Here is a 21,337-nt window from a genome sequence, read left to right as displayed (position 1 = left end):
TTCCCTACCAATGGTGTGTGTGTAGATTTAACAGTTCTTCTCTATTAGTTTACATTTGATTTTAAGTAAGTTTTCATAACATTTATAGTAGGGCAAGCAACAGTTATAAATTAAATTAAGATCTTAGAAGATTTAGGATTCAGCTCTTGCATTTAATATAACAATTATTTTATATTAGTGTACCACAAGTCAAGGAAGGAACATTTAATAAAGAGAGAAGCCAGAGAATAGATACTAAAAAAGGAGAAAATATTAAGGGAAAAGGTTCAACATAAAACTCCCACTAGCATTTCAAAGAGAGGTAACTGCAAGGAATTTCAATAAATGAAGTAATAATGAAATTATTCAATATGTTAAGTATACAAATCTGCTCTTATGTCAACACAATACCTAGACTCCCCATCCATAAGGAATTCTCAGTCTTTCTTCCTCTACCCAACCTCCAGTTCTTCATTATCTCCACCTTCTTATTTTCCCCTTTTTCTGATAACTAAAATGAATCAGTGGATCAAATGCTGACTTTATCTGCAAAGCCATAAATCTGAGTAACTGAACAGAAACCACTGGAGTTTCCCCTGTTTCTTGAAATTTTGCTGGAAATTAGAATAGATTTCATTACTTGTACATCCCTTCTGTTGTCCTTGTCACCCCTCTCTCCATCCTGACCTACTAAGGCCCTGATTCTGCAAGAATGTGACTTTGTGATATGATCAGCCTAAGGGATACCACAGTGTGCCTAAGGCTGGGATGATTTAGGGCCTGATCTCCATACTTAATAAGCCTCCTGTGGTCATAAACTTTCACAGATACAGTTCAGCTCCTCCGTTTTCCAAAAGCCTTTTTACTCTGCTGCTGTAAAAGTCCATCCTCTCCAATAGCTTTTACAATAGCACCCTAGCCCTAGAAATCTCTTTCAACCATCTAACCCCAGCAAAGAATTTATTAAATAATCTATGACTGTTTTTTGCTAATATATCATGTGTTATGAGAATGAATCATAATAACGAAATAGGTGTGACTGTTGGTGTGACCCTGTGTGATCATGTTTTGAGAGCTGTTACCTGGCCATACTGATGCTCTCCAAAGGTACAAGATCATATTGCCAGAAATTTTCCCTACCAAAGGGAAAGTGCTCCTTCTACTTCCTCCGAGTCTCAGTCTGTTGTCCTTAAATTTTGTCGCCCTATTTATCATTTTTTCTTTTTCCTTTTACACCACATCAGAATGATCTCCAACACCTATACAGTAATGTCAGCAAAGCCACAATGAAGAGAAGTAGCATATGTAGTAGGATTTTTTCTGCTAGCAAAATTCCTGTGCTTAAGTCCTCTCTGCAACACAAGAAGCTAACAAAATAATTCTTGTGAAATATAGATGAGATTTAGTCTGCATATTTTTACAATGAAAACTTTAAATACGCCCCTGAGGTTTTTCTGCACTGCCCAAGTCGTATGTTGCATAAGCAGCAATATTTTGGCCAAGGGAGAAAATGGCATCACAATAGTTAATTTGCTTGTGTGACACTACCCATCTACCCAACACTACTAACATTCTAATATAGGGCAACTGAACTGAGATTGTTGTCTTTAGAGTTTGGTAAGTTCCTTACGGCACCATGTTGATACAAATACTGAACTAGTAACACAGCAAAAAGAGTAAGTACTGCATAAACAACAGTGATGAATATGGTGTCATATGGACATCTGTAAAAAGAAACAGGACTAAACTGACAGAAGGATTCTAGTACAGATATTTAGTAAACCTGAAGAAATAGAAAAGAAACTATCAGTTTACGATGTAAAATCACATACCCTAGAACCACTGGCAACATCAGGAATAGCCACAAATTCATATATCCCAAAATCATCCAAAGCACTTTCATGTCCTGAAGTTAGAAAAAAAAAAGATGAAAAAAAAGGTATAGAGATGTAATATGAACCTGGAAAACAATGACTGGCAAAATAATTTGCCCTAATTTTTAAAACATCTTAATATTGGTTGTTTGATCTGCTTTAAACCACTTTCCTGCCAAGCTCCTAAACTAGCTTGCACAGCCAGCCTGCACAGTGCTTGGCTATCTCCAACACCTCAGACCACGTGAAGAGCCTGTTGCTAACCTCAGAAACAGTTTTGGTAGAGCCATTGGGACCCTCTTTGCTGGAAGGCTAAACAGACTGCTTCACTTTCTTTACCTTCCCACAGAAAAGAGGCCCAGTCCATTAGCTTGGCATGTCTACACTCTAGTGAGGCAAAACCACCTGAGTCTTTTACAATGCTGAAAATAAAATAATGGAACACGATACTAACAGGTGTGACATTATTAAACTGGTTGACAAATTCTATCTGGGACTTCAGATGCAACTTGTAGTTAGGGTGAGAGTTTCTTTCTGTGCTCTCCCCCTGTCTGGGAGATTTGAGACTCTTAGTTGTCTCTTGGGCCAATACCCAACATCAAAGGCTGCAGCACTAAAGACACTGCTGAGATACTTTCATCTGATACCACTTGCTGGGGTGAAGGACCCTCTTTTTCTCCTCTCTTTTTGTATATGGAGATGCTAATTCTTTTCAGGAATGGATTTTGACCTTATGCTCACATTTCTTTTATTAGCATTACCTGAAAATGTCTGTGCCTTTTTGTAATCAGCTTCTGGCCTAGAAAACATAAACATGCTTTTCAGGTTGATGTCACAAGCCAAGGAAAGAAAGTAGTACGATAAAATGCAATTCTCTTGATGGAAAGGACTTCAAGATCTAAGAATTATTTATTTTTGTACCTGCTCTGCAACTTCTGTTGTATCACTGAAAATAAGAGAAAAAGAAAAATCATTATTTTTGCTCTGTTTGTGCAAAAGAAGAGCTGGAGCGTGCTTAACTTTACATACCTTTATGTGGCTGATATCTTTTCCATATGAATAAAAAGGACATAGCTAGGATCAAAAATAATGAAATTCCTGTTATTACTGCAAGAGATGACAAAGATTTTCCTTTCTGAGCCAGCTTTTCCAATCCTGTGACAAAGAAGATGAGTATTATATTTAGTCTCTTGTGCTATTATGACACAGAAAAATGCATCTTTTGAAAGTAATCTGAAGCTAGTAAACCTGCATAAAGATACAAAATAGATACAAAATTTGGGTTCTTGTGAATCGGTAATATTTCTTTTTCCTCACAAATCTCCTGGACTGGAAAAGCAATGATATACTCATCAGAAATAAGTCCAGAACAGATTGGTACCTAGAGCTAAATAAGGTAAGTGTAATCCACAAATCAGAGCATCAAAACCAGTAGATGAATATTCTAATTTTAGGCATATCAAGAACTTAGGTGACAATTAGGTGAACAGTTTTTGCTAGATGGGAGGGAAATCCTCCTAGAGGTAGGAGCTGTAGAGTAGGAGGGGATAACTGAACTATTGTATTTTCTCTAAAGATTTTCAGATCACTGGCAGTCTGATTGTTTATCAAATCCCATCAGAAGCTAATAAATTGTATTTGTTTGTACTCATGTCTAAATATATCCAAAGTATTTCTTTCCTTTGCTCAGACCTTTTGCTGAGATATGCATTAGCAGTCATTTTCTAGCAGGATTTACTGATCAACACAAACACAATATTGATATAATTACATACACAAAAGCATGTTGAAAACACTTGCATAGAATTTGCAAAGACAGGAATGTGAAGTTAGGAAATGCCACACATAGTTGCTTGTGCACCCTTAGTCTTCTCCTTTTGCTCTGATTGATGCAGAATTCATGTAATTAGAGGCCATGTCATAATCCATACAAGTAAGTTAATGCTGAATGTTTGTCAGTGCCAGCTTTATCAATACAGTTGAAACATGTACTATTTAGCTGCATCTGTTTCCAGTACTCTTATGAACTCCTGAGCAGAGAGCTAGCTAGCATTGCTTACATCTACTTACACCTCCATTTAATTCACTGACATTGTACCGGCTGTGTGTGCAGTGGTTATCAGAAAGATTAAATACATGGATTTCAAAACAGATGCATCCCAAAGATATGGGAAAATAAATCACTGCAATTTCATCATTATTTTTTTCATACTCTGTCAGTGTACTGCTTTCCTCAGAAAAAAAACCCAAACCAAACACTGGAGAAATAATTGAGACCTTAAAAATACTGTTTGAAAAGAATAATTTCAATTTTAGACACAATAAATCTTATCAGGGAGAAGGGATATGGAATAATATTCATAGTCTTTGTTTAGTATGTCTAATCTTATAAAACTTCTGTTTACTTCCAAATGTAATTTAGCCTCAGCAGGATCTCGGAGGTTTAGCCTCATGGGTGAATTCATACCTCTTAGAGTCAATCAGTGCTGCATCGCAAACTGTAGGCTTGACATCTGGATTTAGTGCTATCTGAATAAATACTCATAAAGAAGAAAATGGCTGTAACTGAGGGAAACATTTTCTTTCAAAATACACAGGTGTATTAAAAAGCTGTATTAAGAAGTGTTTTTAAAAGCTTTATTTAGGCAAAATATTTTAATTAGGAAATGTATATTTTCAAGTGCAACTAAACATAAAGCTGCAGAGTTTTCCCTTCTTTCATGGCTTTGAAAGGAAATCCCAGCTGATCTTTGTAACACTTATTGATTAAAATCCACATATATATCATATCTTACATGAACTTCCTGGAGAAAGGTAATTTTTATTTCCAGTGACATATAGTTCTGGTTGCATTTTTTCTCCACTATCCACAATGTTTAGTTTTGAAGTGCAGTATTCTCACTGTAAAATTGTGACCCATCTTCCTTCCAGCATACTTGAAGCCATGGATTTGTGATGAATCCGTAAGTCAGCCTGAATGACGGACATCTGCACTCCTTGTTTATCTGACTAACAAATGCCTGCGCTCTTTGTTTCACATAGGTGAAATCGCTTTGTTAAATTTTCTAAAAGGCAACCTACTGCTGAACATTAATAGCATACATTCCTCATCTGAAAATACTTGTATTGATCAGCATTAATAAGAGAAATCAGACTTCTTCAATATCTCATTCTTCACTGTATGCTTCTGGAGATTTTCTGAAAAACTGCTTTGTTGCTGAGCATGATCTGATACAGGAACTGAGGTTATAATGTATGAGAAATAAAGTTGTGTACTCAGCAGAACCTAGCAGTCAATCCATAGATTCATAAATACGACAGTGAAAAAATTAGCATGAACAGACTGTGATAAAACCATTCATCACCACAGTTTGCATTATTATCATACACTAAACTAAGGTTTTTGCAATACCTAATGACACTGGAAAAATATTAAAGACCTTCATTGCTGTGAGTCCGTGCCTGGTTATTTTAGTCACTGATTTGTTCTTGGAACTATCCCATGCACTGGTCACCCACTGGCCCCAGGGCTCACAGCTCCTGAAAACTGTGGGACAGTGATCCCCAGACAAAATCTGTCCCTGGGAGGAAAGGCCCACCTTGGCATTCAGCAGATTTCCGTGTCATGCTCTCCATTCATCTTTACAATTTTTAAAGGCAAAAAGTAAGAAACAGAGTAGGAGACATATAATTCTGCCATGTTACTTGGCCATGATGAGATTGGCCTACTGAGGAAGTTTTTCTGCTCAAGGGATAAAGTTCCAAATAGCCAAATACATTCTAGTGTCAAACTCCCACAAAACTTCAGCGTCTTAGTGGGTCTTCTCCCAAGCTGTGTCACACTGAGTAAAACCCGAATCCCACTGAATGGCCAAAATCCCCTTTACTACATTGTTAGCGAGACCACACTTCTGATAGATATTGTCTCTCTAAGAATTAATTCCTTTTTCTGGGGTTGACATTCTGCTCAGACGTTGCAGTTATGGCAATGAATTAATGTTCTTACCTACAGAAGTAACAACAATTGTGAAGTGAGTTTCATCTCGTTTTCCAGTCATGTTGTTGAAGGCACGGCACATGTAATCTATTGTCTTCTGGGCCACTTGATCAGATACAACTTCCAGATGGGGTCCGTGCTTGATTACATGAGTGGTATTGTCAGCCCTTTGAATCCATGAATAAGTATTTGGTGGATTTGAATCTGCTGTGCAGTCGAAAAGTATAACTTCCCCTATGTCAACTGTAAACACTGCCCCTATATTCAAACCTTTATCTGATTTAACTCTAAGTCCATAAGGCCCATCTGCATTGAAAAAAAAGAAAACACAGCAGAAAAATTAAAATCAAAGTATATAATTAAATTTTAAATAGAAGCGTATCTCTAAACTTGGAATTTTTAAGTTAGACTAGCCTTTAGAATGGCTAGCATTGAATTCAATCATTTTAATTTGAAGTTCAATAACTTCATCTGTACTAGTTTTATCTCAGACTACACCCACTTAATAATGATCTAATCGCTGTTTAGGGAAAAAGTACAGTTCTATGCATTGTTCAGTACAATAACAAGAACAAAAACTGGAAACAGTTGGAAAAGCTGTGAAGTAAAGGAGCAGATCATCTTCAGGGGCCCTTCAGGGGCCTCATTTGTCCCTTTCTACTTAAGTACCAAACTTAGTGGCATAAGTAATTTCTCCACACATTTAAAAGTGAACAAACTAGCCTCGAAATACATAAACACTCACAGTAATACTTTGCAGTATAATAATTATTTGGGGAACTATCCTACAGGTATAATACAGAATGGGGTGTGCCTTAGATAACTTCAGAAAAATATTTCCATAAATGACTGCTAAAATAAACTTTAGTAGGCTTCTACTTTTTCAACATTTATGTTTCTTCCAAGAGTAAGCCCTTGTGGTGAAAGAAAGCTGTGTTTCTGAATATAATTAGTAGAGACATATGTTATACTATAGTCATGTGTTCATTATTCAGAAAATTGAGCAGCTAAGTATTTTTAGGGTAATCTTCATAGGAAAATGGGAAGGAAAACAATATATTTAAATATGATAAGAATATTTCATGTTATTTTTAATAGATCATTTCAGATCATGGGGTTTTTATATCTCTACATGTTAAAATCTAATTTTACAGGGATCTAAGTATAGAAATTAATGTAGAGAACATAGTAATCAAAATGTGCCTTATTAAATTACTTTTTCCAGTCAAAAGACCTAATATTGACAGCAGACAAAAGAAGAAAATACGCAGAATGAGCAGGAGACATCTTTTTGGTAGTATCACTGAAGTTCAGCAAAGCTGCTGACAAGTGCCTCACACAGAACGGCATAACAAAAAGACACGTAAGTTGATATTATGCTCATTGTAGACAGTGCAGTCAAGTAATTCCTATGGTTGTCTGAAAGCATTAAGGTAATTTTACTGGGTTTGAACGTGAAATTCCCTGCTACATGAAGTGGCACACTGGCATGTTTCAGACTCTGCTTCTCATCAGGAAGTTAACTTCTTTTTATTGTCTGACTTCTTTTTTATGAGACTGATTTATTCCTCAAGAAAACATACGCAAAGAGCATGCAGCACAAAACAGGCCATTTTGTGTGTGCCTCTGGGTTTTTTCCTCTATTTGTGCAGGCTCAGACAAGAGAACGTAGACTATCACACCATGACCTCAGTTTACTCCACTTTTAACCAAATGTCCATGTTTTACAACATAAACTTGTCAACCTTTTTATTTTGTCTACTCATTTCTTAGCAGTAAGCTTTTTGCAGTCTCATTTTAAGGAAGGCCCAACATCATGCGTAATATTTACTCAGGAAGCGTAATACAGATTCACTTCAGCGTGAATTAGCGCGGTTCCCACCTACATGGCAGGGGCCACACTGAAGAATCAAGGCATTTTTTAAACTCTAGATGCTGGGTTGCTTCTTCACAGACTCTGCAGTTCCCAAGTCATTGCTTTACTGTATCCAAGAGCCAGCTGACCCTGTAATAAGCATTTCTGGGAACTGAAGACCTATCCCACTACTTTGGCTTGGCTGACCTCACTCAGACTGCATGCTTCTGTGGAGGGTCCAGAACACCAGCCTCTCATGGGAGCTCGCCTGTTATCGGTATTTACTTCCCTTTTTTTCAGATTAGATAGGAGAGGGATGTACTGAACTTCAACTATCCACAAACGAAAGTAAAACCCCTCACATGCTATTTATAGGCAGGAACACACTTTTTTACTTTTCAGAGCAATTCAGTGGTTCCTCCTATCCAATTCTTCTTTCTTAGAAACATTAGTTTTTATTTTCAATGACAATATACCCTTTGATATACATAAACAGAGATTAATAAGAATAAGCTGACTGGTCTTTGTGCCCCCTCACTATAGTGGGAGACTTGTCACAGTCTGCAAAAGAATCAGAACTGAGTTCTGCTTTTTTATCAGTATCATAACAGTGCAGCACAGACAGATAACACTAACAACATAACTACACCTTTGTATGAAAGCTGCAAATCAAAAAAAAACATTATAAAAATACTGACACACACTGGCTGGGGAAGTATGTTTGAAAAAACAAAGAAAGGATTTTTAAGAAATAGCCCAATTGCAGCAAGGCCTGAAAAGTGGCATTCTTTGATGAAGTCAACACAAGCATCGGGTAATCCTACTGCTTCATCTCAATCAGTCTTTTGCCTCTTCTTGGCATCACACACCTCATTGAGATCCCTAAACATTTGGTAGCTGAGGGGTATACACAGCTTCTGGGCTGATTTTTAAAAGCAAGTAATTAACCATTTCCTCTCTAGGACTAAATATATTCTAGCTTTGGGAAGTCCCAAGGAAGGAAATCCCACCTAGACTGTTAAATTCAACTCTGTCAGCACAGTACAACAGTTTCTGCTGCAGCCTCCATGACAGCAGCTTCTTCCAGTCTTGAAATAACTTGTTTCTGGGTCATGCTACTGCAATAGCCATGTTCTGGGGTGCATTATCATCATAGCTAATGGAGAAGCAGACTTATATTAATGAGAAATTAAGAACAAACCACTTTTGATTCTCAGTAAAAACCCATAGTGACAGCCTTCATGGATCCCTCAGCTCTACTTTCCAGTATCAGTCTCAACAGAAGTCTGCCTCTTGTCTCAGTAAACCCAGTTAACGAAATGAGTTGTAAAATAATAAATCATCTGTTCTGAGTAACAATTTACTGCTCTGTGGGAATATTCCAATTGCTCCTATCACCATGAGACTGTTAGAGTTTCCAAGCAGATGGCAGGTATTTACTGTGAGTGATCTTTTTTTTATCACCCCCGGTAACTCCCCTGCAGCAATGACATATGGAACACAGAGATCCCGGAGCCTGTTCTGAACTGTTACTGACAACTGGGAGCAGGGAGACAAACTACCTTTGCAGGTAGAGGTTGGACCAAATTCTGTGACTTTGCATAGCAGGCATTTAAAAGTGTGCTACCTTGAGGAAAGCATATGATTTTTTTTTTTTTTTTTTTTTTTATTATGGCAATGATAAGTTAAAACTCCATCAGTGCTAGTTATTTCCCTGTAGAGGATTTTATCATGATTCCTCTGGCTAATGTGAATGGAAGCTCAAGTCACATCTGCCCTGTTTAGGACTCTGTAGCACCTCCTTCATCTTCATGTCTGCATTGCTGTCAATCTTATAAGCTGCACCTTAAGGGATCAGCTCTCATCTAACAATGTCCTTGTTAGTCTTTACTAATTTAGGCAGTCGTTTTCTCCTCTCCTGGTCCATTGTAGAGACACACACACAGTTTAGATGCAAGACACCCCCTCATCCAATTCTTCCAAGTTATAATTAAAAATAAATAAGTAGCAGAACGGATAATCAGAAATGAAAGGAGGAAAATATGACATAGTAAAAGGTGTAGTTGCTGAATATGCTAGTAATGCAATCATAACAAGTCTAGGGCATGGGCTGTCTACCAGCTGCCAGACGACAGAGCCTGGCAAAAGCAGGAGTGAGCACCAGCACCTGGCTGGACAGGAATCCAGTTCCAGTCCTTGCACTGTGCCATCCATGCTGTGCCGTTAGATAAACTGGTCATATCTGAACAGGGCTGGTGGCAAAGTAGACCCTGACCTGTCTGATTTCATCTTTCATCTGAAAAGATACTTTGACACCCAAGAAGATGAGGATTAGAGCCTGGCAAGGTCACATAGGTAGCATCTGCTCATTGCAAATCTTGGAGGTACTGGGAGCTGACATTACAGGAGGAATAAGGAACAAAATGAGAGCACCCTTTCTAATATTTAAATGTTGATTAAACCAATATTTTGTTTCCTCCAACTCATTTCATTCATGAACTCAACTAACTGACAGTTAGTTTTTCTCTGCTACCATTTCCAGTCAAAATATATGGCTAGCTTATGGTCTAGTCTTCTGCCAACATTGGTCTTCACACGTCTTCTTGCTGCCTCATGTTTTCCACTTGATATAGAAAGCACACACTCCTTTCACCAAATCAGACTGGGGGCTCTTCTCTATTCCTTTCTGTTCTGTTTCTTTCCAGTCAGAAGTCTTTGCTCTGGGATGTGCAGGAACTGCACACATTATACATGTGGTTTCATCTTCTGTGTGCCATTAGTATTCCCTTTATTTCCTTGTTGGAAATACTTTGCCAACACACCCTATTATTACAGGTCTTTCTCATGCCTGAACCACACTTCCAGTTCACAGACATCTTGTGACAGCTCAGTCACACAGGTTCACTGCCTCAGTTATTTCCCAGCCAACCTCCAGCTTATCAGCAGAAGTTCCTGGTTTTTGTTCTTTAGAAGTGCATGCCCATTTATTTTTTACTAGCAAATTTCATACCAGTTCTATTACTCTGCCAAAGTCATTCAGTCCTCCCCCTTTAATGTCACAGCTGAACTTCATTGAGATACCCCCAATCTTTATGCTTGATATCATTAACGGAAGTATTAAACAGGACTGGTCTCAAAATGATACTGAGGAAATATACTAATACCAGTCCTTCTGCTCGGTACTTAAGCATTTTGTCTTTTTGATACCGTTTGCTGTCTCAATTTTTAACAATATTTTCATGTATACACATCGGATTTTTTTTTTTCTTTTCAGTCACATCTCCTCTAGATGTGAAGATGTCTGTACTGTAGAATTCTTGAAGTTCCTGTTTCAATTCTGCTGTTCAGACTTACCTTTACAGCTACATAACACTGAGTAACTTCTTATACTGTTGTAAGTTAGAGCTGCTACAGACAAGCTAATTTTGAACACAAGCCCACATATAATGTTGACTCAACTGTTTTCTGCCTGTTTCCATTGTTAGAGATTCTTTCCAGCCAGATCATTTATACAAAGATAATTATGAATATTTCATATACTCACAATATATGGTTGGTGCAATTATCTCACTTTCCATTGCACTGACAGGGTTAGATACCAGACAGCTGTAATTCCCAATGTCTTCTTTTACAACAGGAATGATTAGAAGTGTTGCATTGTTTGATGAAAAGGTGTAATTGGGGCCGGCATGGAGAGGTTTCCCATTTTTCATCCACTGGTAAACTACTCTTGTACCTTTACCCACAGTACATTTTAAGGTAATATTCCCTATATACTCCACTACCCCTGAAGATGGTTCAGTATGTACAATTGGCTTTGTGACAGGAACTGTAAAATAAAGAGATAGGAAGAGCTGTAAAAGTGACAAGCCAGTATATTTGTCTTCATTGTCAAGATGAAACAAATAGCAGTCATCTTCCTCTCTGGAAAGTACTCAGATTTCAAATTTTATTTGTTAAATGTGGTTAAAGGTTGAAAAAAGAAGGTCATATTCTCAGCTCATGACTGTAAGAATTGTTCTAGTACTTAAATAAAACTAGACTGTTTATATTACCAGTACCAGGACAAAGGCTGCAGCCAGGTATACCAGTGCCTCTAGCTCCTGCCTCATAAGCAGATCCCTGCAGCCACAGAAATGAACAGAGTGCAAAGCCTGCGGTGTGCAGCTTCCTCAGTAGGGCTGCCTGTGGCTTTGCTGACACTGGGCACTGCTGAAATATGCTTTTGAGCTGGCCATAAGGATGGCTGCAAACTGGTCTGAGTATGGGAGTTAAATTATGGGAGTTAAATGGCAGCTACAACTTCGTCACATCAAGATGTCATTCATTTCATTATTCCAAGCCAAACAGTTACAGGGCTCCCTCTGTATAATCCATGAATTACAGTAGCCTCTTGTCAGTCTCCTAGATCATTCTTTTCTACCGCCCCTTTTTTTTTTTTTTTTTTTTTTTTTTTTTTTTTTTCTATCCTTACTACAAGGAGCAGAGTACAAAGAGAGAATTTCAGTATTTTAGGACTTCAGATCGGGGCTTCTTTTACAGACAGAGGGTCACCAGCAAAAGTCAATGACTCCTCTTTGATAGTTACAGAAGGTAAAGGTAATGTTCAGGGAAAAAGACTATTTGAAAGTTAATGCATCCTCATGATTGATAGCACAGCAGAGCCTTATGAAACCTTATTTTTTAGAAGTTTCTCTAATTTCATATTCATTATTGGTTTCTATACCTCTTCATTTTTTTACTTATGATCCAGAAACATTAGCCAATATATTAATTTTGTTTAAAGATTACATATTTTAGCATTCCCTCAAGCACCAATAAACAACATAAGTTAATTGTTAATATTTATTCATGTATGGCTGCATTAAAATATATACTACTGTAACTGGACACTAAGAACCAGTATTTCAAAAACATTGCAATTTTATTTTCCAAATGAATATACTATATTTTACTACTTACCATCAACAGCTACTTGAATCTTTTGACTGGCAGCTATTGTCCCATTTCCACGGACATTGACTTTTACAATATAATTGCCCTCATCACTGATATGCAATGGATTGATCATCAAAGATGCATTTGGTGGTAGGAGGGTAAACTTGTGCTGGTATTCCAAGTCTGGAACTACTGTTTGATTTACCGAGCCAAGCAAGTATTTTGGATTACTTTGAGGCCTCTCAAAAAGCCAAATTATCTGTATTTCAGAAGCTGTAGCATTGAAATTGTAGTCGACAGTAAGATGGAGTGGTTGCCCCTCAATACCATGGATGGTATGAGATGGTACTGTCAACTTCAAGGCAGAACAAATACCTGCATAAAAATGAAAGAACAAACAAATAAACAAACAGAAAATACATATGGAAACCCTAGAAAACTCAAATGAGAAGTTCTCAAAGAAAAAAACTCTCAAAGTTAAAGGTTACACTTTTTTGCATGGTTAGAACCCGGATTTAAAGTAAGAAAGGGGCAAACACTCATTGACCTCAGTGAAGCTGAATCTAGCTACAGAGCTCCAGCTTTAAAATACATGAAAATTCAAAGGAAGGTTATTTGTGATTTCTGAGCAGAGGATCTTTTATTGTAGAAAGTTTGACAAAAATTTTTTAAAAAGTGCATCAATGTTTAAAATACTTTCCCTTTAAAATATTCACAATTTCCAGGTCTTATACTATCTTAACAGTCTTGGATAGCCAGATCAGACTTTAGGTTTTTTTTTTTCGGGTTGGTTTAGCTAGGGAGAAATTTCTTAGTGTTACTTTGCCAGTTATACTGAGAAACTGACTGAAAATTTAACAAGCAGCACTTCCATGAATCTCATTAAAATTATATATATTTATTGCTGACTGTTCTGTACATGTAAGACTAAATTCAAGAAACAGTAGTAAGCTTGAAAAAGTCAAGTATTCGAATTTTAGGAAAGAGCAGAATTAAGGTTCGCTGTTGATATGCACAAAACCAAAATTTTCAGCCACAAGATTAATTTTGTTCTACAAGAATCCTGCCTCCGTTAGGGTGCAAAAAAGCCACTCCTCAGCTAATCATTGGCTTTCCCACATATTATTTTTGAATAATTTCTCATTGTGTCAGCCTGAGACAGATTTATAGAACATTATTAAACCTTTACTCTTAGGACTGAGTGATCCGTTTCCAGGTGAACTTTTCCACAGCAATCACAAGTACAGCAATGGTGTAAAGTGTTGACAATAATTAACTGATTTCACAACACCATTATAATTGATACGAGTTTACAGATGAGGAATTTAAGCCCAGAGAAAATTAACAAAAATATCCATTAATTTTGGATTATTAATTTGAAATATTAAGGACTGGATTTTTCCAAACACACATAAACAGATTTTAGCATGTTCAATATGCAACTCCTATTGACTTCAGTTGCAGGTTTGATTGCTCAGATTTGAGTGCTCAGTGCTGCTGAAAAGCACACTGCAAGCGCTAAGTCAAAACCCTAGAAAAAAAGCAACCCGTTATTAGTAAGAATGTGAAAAAACTGTGATTTAAGTAATGTGTCTACCATTGCATAAGAGCACACTGGAAACTGAGAGAACCTACTGCTCTCGGCAACATGCAATGCTTTCACCATGCTGCTGAACATCTTCAGTTGGATCAGATGATCCCTGAAGTCCCTTCCAACCTGGTATTCTATGATTCTGTGATTCTTGATATGCTTCCCAATACCTGTAACAAAAAAGTAACTCCCCAGCGTTACGTGGAAAGGGGGTACAGAGGGAGCCATGTGTGAAAAATACGTGACTGTGCTATTAAAGATTAATATAATGAAGAGATAACCTTGTTTCTTAAATTTCCTACCTTCATAGCATTTGTCTTTAAGACAAAAATAAATTGTTAAAGGTGCATTTGTCTAATTTCCTAGGTTACATTGCAGGAAGAGATAAAAATATAAATTCAGTAGCATAATATGGTATCTGTATATATCTTTTGGGTTAGAATCATTAAATTTCACTGCACAGTGGTTTGCCACTTGAGCTAATTGCAAAGAAAACTGTCACTGGGGATCAGGATAGGGGAACAAAAAGGGGGTGAGGGTACCAGGTTCAGCATGGCAATATGTAACGCCAGTAATTAATGTCAGAGGTATTCCGGAAGGGCATGAAAAGTAGCAGAGCAGAGATAGTGGCGGGGGCGGCGGGGGACTGGCTCATGGCTAGCCAGCAATGTTCCCGTGCCACTGAAGGCACCCACAAAACCATCTGTGAGCTACTAACCGCATTTCAGGAAAAAAACCCTATTGCTAAGAAATCTCTGGTCATATTCTGCCAATTCAGGAACTAGTGAGTTTTATAATCAATCAAAGCCAGCTACAAAGCCTACTCAAAAAAAACAATTTTGTGGCTGGCTTCACTTTTCATAAAGCTGAGCAATACTATAGGCAACTAGAGAAGACAGCTTGCTGCATTTCTGAGCGTATGGCAGGGAAAACAGAGGAAAATGAGGCAGAACACTATAGGGCTGATTTGTATAAAGACAGTGAAATCCTTTAACAGAAAGACTGGCAAACCCACCGTCTGAGGCACTAAAGAGGGAGCAGGCAGAGGACTTGGAGTTGCACGGACACTGATGTGGAAAGGACAGTTGGAGGTCAGTCAAGATGGAGGGAGAATGGGACAAAAAACCAAGAGTATATAGAAAAAAATGGAAAGGCTTAAGTGGAGTATACACAGGCCTGATATGTTTACATGCTTAACTTTTTCTAGATCAAAAACCTGAAATGGCTGAAAGCACAAAAAATTGAAGCCTCCTCCTTTACCCTTTTTAAATAATATTTGTGGCCTGTTCTTGCACTGTTTTCTAATGCTGCACAACTCGTAGGGACTTGCTAGATTCTGGTTAATGGGAGATTAGTTTTGTTTGTTGTTGTAAAATTTCTCAGAGGCGAATTTCCTCCCCATGAACCTTGCAACAGAAATCAGATTTAAACTGCTGTTGTCAATTTGAAAAGGAGAAAAAGAGCATAATTCCTCAGTAAAATCCTTCACAAAATATTTAATGTTGGAAATATATTTCATATAACCCACAAAATACATTTCAACTTTTAAATCTCCTTGAATTAAGTAAAAAACATCTGTCAAACACTGGGAGATCTGTAAATGATCAATTAAGAGATCTGTCCATATCCTTCCTCATTCTTTAAGCATGACATTGTCCATTTTTTGAGTTTATTTAGCTGTCAATAAGCGATTGTGCTGTAGGACAAGAAGCCAGTAACAGCTGCAGTGTACTCATAAAATATGTATAACAAATAATATTTCCCACAGATCTGTTTATGCAGCAAATTAGCAAAAAAACAGCAGGTTTCAAGAGCACTAGGATAGCTGGGACCACCAGTGTAAACAGTAAGACCATAATACAGTAAGATAAAGAGAATTGTGACTGGAAAAAATAATTTCTTCTCAGTTAAAAAATGTGGGAAGAGAAACTGTAAATTAACTTTGTTCCATTTGATTTATGGGGAAAAGCAGCTCCCTATAGCAGCTTAGAAAGACATTTTGATCTGCAGTTAAGGAAATTATTTTAGCAAAGATGAGAGGTGGTAAGGGCAGAAGCCCCATTTTCCCCTGGATTTGGTTCAGGAGTGACTTTGGGCAACTGCAGTTTTTGCTGCTCCCTCCGGGTCTGCTGGGGTGATTTTGTGGCGAGCCAACAGCACACCAGAGCTCCTCTGGGGCCGGTGAGGCAAGGGGCAAGGCAGGCTGAGGCTTGGAAAAGTTGTTAGGTAATGGTGCACTGCTGAAGCTAAGGGTTTTACAGGAGCAATGGCTTTAACAGAGATCAAATAATTTGCAGTCTGGAATATTCTTCACTGAAAGGGTTACCTTCTTCACCAAAAGGGTTATTTCTTCACCAAAATGGTTGTCAAGCATTGGAACAGACTGCCCAGAGAAGTGGTTGAGTCACCATCCCTGGAGGTATTTAAAAGATATGTAGATGTGGCATTTAGGGACATGGTTTAGTGGGGGACTTGGCAGTGTTAGGTTTATGGTTGGACTTGACGATCTTAAGGGTCTTTTCCAACCTAAATGGTTCTATGAATCTATTCTATTAGACTGATTTTGATTTTTTAATTAAATCTGAAGACTGTTATGACTAATCCTGGAATTAATGTTAACAGTGAAATCAAGCCAATGTGCCAAACTTGCTTCATTCTCCTTGGGCACAAATTCTGTATAATTTAAGCCTATCTCTATAGCTTTCTAAATATAATACACATTTTTTCCAATACAATGGGATTCCAAAAACTAGTTTTTGTCTAATGAGTACAGGGGTTGTACCAAAATGACCTCCATTTGGAGCTCAGTGATCTGTGCTTTGCTTCCATCTCACTTTGCTATCACCACTATTAGCAAGCACAACAGAATTGTTGTTGACATAAAACAAGGGCTGCAGCTTTAGTTTAATTAAAAAACTATGACATAACTTTTGAGTTTACTGCATAAACTGAAACCTGCTTAGTGAGGTTTTATCATTCTCCGAATTTAACATGCACATCTCCTTGTCAATGTGAGTTTGGATTCTCAACTGCTTTTCACCAGTATTCATTTAGCTCTTCAGCTCTCCAAAAATCCCAAACTTGGTTTAAAATGTCACTAGATCAGTAATAATAGTTTTTACACTTTTTGCAAATACGTTCACCTGGGAATCTGTAATTCCTATACCCCTGTTTACACCAGGAGAGACTCAGGCATACTCTTCCCCAGTTTGGGATTTTTGCCCAAGAACAAGATCCACTGAGTTCTGTTATTGGACCTAATTTTAGCTTCTGAGGTCAACGTCTCTTGTGGGCTTTGTGTCATGCCCCCAATGCACCTGATTCTTGTCATGATATAAAGTACAAGCTGCACATTTCCCATATTAGGAAATGTGTGTACCTGAGTAAGGGTGTATAATGTGACTTCCCGGTGAACAAACGTGCTCTACAGCACTCTGTTTGCATACAAGTATCTCTTGCAGGATTTTAACAAAAAATGTCCAATAAATTTGTAATGTAGATAATGTGCATATTCACTGTTTTTTTTTATCAGAGTTTTCATTCTTAAAGAAATCCAATAATCTTCATATACAACTGCAATTGTTATGAAGCCAAAACTCTTGAAGCAGTATTTAGTTCAAAATCAAGGTAACTAGGTGACTGTATATGAAGTTCACAAAGAAGATAAAAGGAAAATTGTCCTTACACATGAATGAGTAGGGGATGTGCTACATTTGTAATATTATATATTCCTTCTGTTGAAAATTAAATACAGAAAAAGTGAACTACAAGAGTTTGTAGAAATATAAGTTTATCTAACATTTGATCACAGGATATTCCTGTCAAAGTGCATAGAACATTTGTTTTTTATCAAGTGTATGGATAACAAATGTATACTTATGAAAACTGCACCCAGATGCCAAACAAATGTACTATTAATGGGAAGACATTCTTCAGTTCATTGAAAGCTTAGTTTTAATATCAAGTACATTTAAATATTACATATAAATTTCCCTCATTAACTCCAAGGCATAAAAATGAACTGAAAAATAATGCATCAGCAGTGTCTCAACATTATGCATTTTTAAAGAGATGTGTAACAGCTTCTGTATAAACTTTGGTTCCAAACCTGTCCAGCCTTACTCTTTAAAAAGAATGCATAATGTATATATTACTCAATAAAATGCGACAATATATATGTAATGAATGCCCATATGTATAGCACTAATTTTTGTCAGTTGCTTATAGCTCCACTCATAAAACAAGGTGACTCTGATTAAAAGCTCTTAGGCTACTTTCTTGAAATAAAAACATCTGACAATACAAAAGAAGTATCTTTAAATTTAGGAGTATAAAACCAACCCACGTTTCTACAGTGACAATCAATATATTTCATACTGTTTCTTACCTACAAGCAGAAAATATAGTTTGCACTGTAAGTCCCAAAAGATGGCTAAAGGGCTCCATGAAAGCATCCTGTCCCACACAAATGCCACCTTCTTCTCAGTGCTACGCCAGGGCTTGGACCTGCAGCTGCTGGTTTATTTGCTAGGGAAATCAGCAATGAGTTAACAGGCCCTATCCTGTCCCCTGCCTTATGTGATTTGAATATGTGTATACAAAGAACAAAGGGAGTGGAGCACCTGTTAGATGAGCACCCATCTTCATTGCCTCTGACTTTATGGTAACGTTTCCCCAGCAGTCACAGAAAATACGAGACAATGTAATAAATGAGGTGCACAATACAAAGTACCTTGAATTAATACCAATATGTGAATGCACCCAATGTACAGGCTATATAGGTATTAACATCCTTCAGCTACAGTTTCATAAAAAAATACTGTGCTGCTACATGGTTCTGTTTATTTCAAAGTAGTATTCAGAAGACTTTATTTTTCAGGTCTTTTCCAGTGCCAGCCTCTCCTTTTCTGTTATGAAAAAAATGAAACAGCTATTACAGAGTCTTGATTAAATTTTTTTCTAGTACTTGCTAGCTAGTAACTCTTCTGTATTTTTTTCCTTAACATAAGCATAACCTGACAATGATTTTGTTCCCTTTCTCTAAACAGCATGCAATGTGAAATGTCTATCAGGCATCTTCTAACAAAGAAACCTGTGGCTAGAGTGGACATCTTACTACAGTTGCTGAGTTAGCTGCTGATTACTGTTTATTCTGCATTAACTTATATCAGTTTAAATTAATATTAGTATTAACGTACAATTTGGATTTTGTCCAAGGCTGTCACTCACTGTACAAATCTAATCAGCAGCAAACCAGGCAACCTCCCACAGTTGCGTGCAGCAACAGTTTGCAACAGCAAATATTTGCATCGACAGGGATGGTTCATCCATAGAAAAACACACTTTTCGCTCTACAGTACTTAGGTGTACTATTATGGATTAACAAATATTAGGCTAGACTGCGACCTGCCTTGAGCAGGAGGGACTGGTAGCAAGGAACTGCCTCCCTCTCACTGCAAGGGTCCTACAAGGTGCTAAGCCCCACCAGAAGGGCTGAACATTCAACTTTTACTTAACTTAAAGGGAGGTGAGAATACCCAGGTCCTTCCAGAATTCTTAGCTCTGTACAATCAAATGTAAGAAACATGAAGGTTATCTCAGGTTAACAAAAATATAAGTACAGGGGTCCCAGCAGAAATGTCACCACCTGACACAAAGCAGTAGAAGAAGGTATTTTGCATATTCCCAAAGGCTTTCTGGGTCCACTGCCCTGCCCCTCCTGAATGCTGTTGTTTATGTCTGGCTTAATCCACTTAATTTACATATATCAAATTGCAACCTTCTATAAAACCTGAGTTAGAAATTACTATCTATTAAGTTTCAACATGTAATAAAATATTGGTCACAGGTTCCAATTAATTTCTACCTGAAACGATGGGAGCTTTCACATTGGGGTAAAATATGTATTGGTGTTTTAAATGCCCTATGTAGGCAAATAAAAGAAAATAAAAATGAACAGATTAGCAAAGCTATATTTTTCAAGTGTGTCCCCTTATTTCCAGCATTTGGCTATGCTCTTCATGTCATTAATGTGCTGCATTTTTTTATGGTGAATAACTTACACAAATAAAGTGTATACTAAAAGGGTACACTATTTTTGTACAGAATTCTAGCTTGTGCTTGCTGTTGAATGGCATTTAGATTTAACCTAACCTCTCTCTTTTTAATAAGAGCAACTACATTAAAGCAACTTTATGTGCAGCAGTAACATTATGAATACTTTATTTCTGCAAATTTTAGTTATTTTATTAATGAGAAGTAACTTTGTTATGTGTTAAATTTGTTAGAGGTTTTCTACAGAAATAGTTACAGATGATATTCCCAATAGAGGCCAGAAGTAATGAATTCTCGCTAAAGAATGCAGGGAGGGGATCACCAGTCCCAACCTTCCCTTTGTCCCTGTGCGGGCGCAAACTGAAAGCTGCACACCGGCTTTCACCTGTTGTACCTTGCAACAAATTATTGGCCAGCTGGGGGGGCTAAATAACAGCGGGGTTAGGAAACGCATGCTGACCTGACCTATGTGCAGACTCCTGTAATTCCAAAAGGAAAGCCCACATTTTCTGCAGGTATTACTAAGCCACAGTGGATGTGTTGGTAGCCTTATTATTGAACGTCATCTCCTGTTAAGCAAAGATTATAGGATAATTTTTTTAATTGATATAAAATAATTTTTAAAGTTACCAGCTTTTTTTTAAAGTTGCGATCTATACAAGTACAGAGTCACACAGGCCTGTTTCAGGGATGTAACACTGGGTTATCATGAACAGGCCAGAGTGTGTAACACTCAAAATAACCAGAGACAAAGAGCAAATGGTCATTATCCAAGTGTATTTTCTAGCTAGTCTGTCTGTTTAGACAGGGCCTCATTTTGCCCTCTCAGATAATTGCCGAGTCCATTGTGAATTTCAGTGTTCAACCACTCTATAACCAAGCCCCACAGAAACCCTCAGCCTGCTGGGCCGCCAGCCCCGGTTGAGGCGTTTGCGGATCTAAGTCACGAAGCAGCACCGGCAGAGCACGGTTTTTGGTGACATTAGCTGAGCGGTGGCTCCACACAGCACGTTGGCACACGAGCTCCTCCCGCTGCTCCGGAGGAGTGG

At 37.6% G+C, this 21,337-nt stretch overlaps 1 protein-coding gene across 1 annotated transcript in view; it reads right to left on the bottom strand.

Moving 5' to 3' along the window:
- HEPACAM2 (HEPACAM family member 2) overlaps nt 1–18,712 on the bottom strand; it is an 18,944-nt gene extending 232 nt beyond the window's left edge. The window contains exons 1-8 of the mRNA XM_010082615.1: nt 18,622–18,712; nt 12,668–13,018; nt 11,250–11,534; nt 5,860–6,156; nt 2,883–3,008; nt 2,775–2,799; nt 2,615–2,652; nt 1,812–1,885 (exon numbers count right to left, since the gene is read on the bottom strand). Coding sequence (XP_010080917.1) covers nt 1,812–1,885; nt 2,615–2,652; nt 2,775–2,799; nt 2,883–3,008; nt 5,860–6,156; nt 11,250–11,534; nt 12,668–13,018; nt 18,622–18,688 — 1,263 coding nt within the window. The 5' untranslated portion in view covers nt 18,689–18,712. The remainder of the gene's footprint in view (nt 1–1,811; nt 1,886–2,614; nt 2,653–2,774; nt 2,800–2,882; nt 3,009–5,859; nt 6,157–11,249; nt 11,535–12,667; nt 13,019–18,621) is intronic.
- Nucleotides 18,713–21,337: the final 2,625 nt, after the last annotated feature.

The sequence above is a fragment of the Pterocles gutturalis genome, unplaced genomic scaffold (assembly GCF_000699245.1).
Source record: "Pterocles gutturalis isolate BGI_N339 unplaced genomic scaffold, ASM69924v1 scaffold43939, whole genome shotgun sequence".
In the NCBI taxonomy this organism is placed as follows: Eukaryota; Metazoa; Chordata; class Aves; order Pterocliformes; family Pteroclidae; genus Pterocles; species Pterocles gutturalis.
The sequence above is the reverse complement of the archived record's forward strand: the minus strand, read 5'-3'. Positions and strand labels throughout refer to the sequence as shown.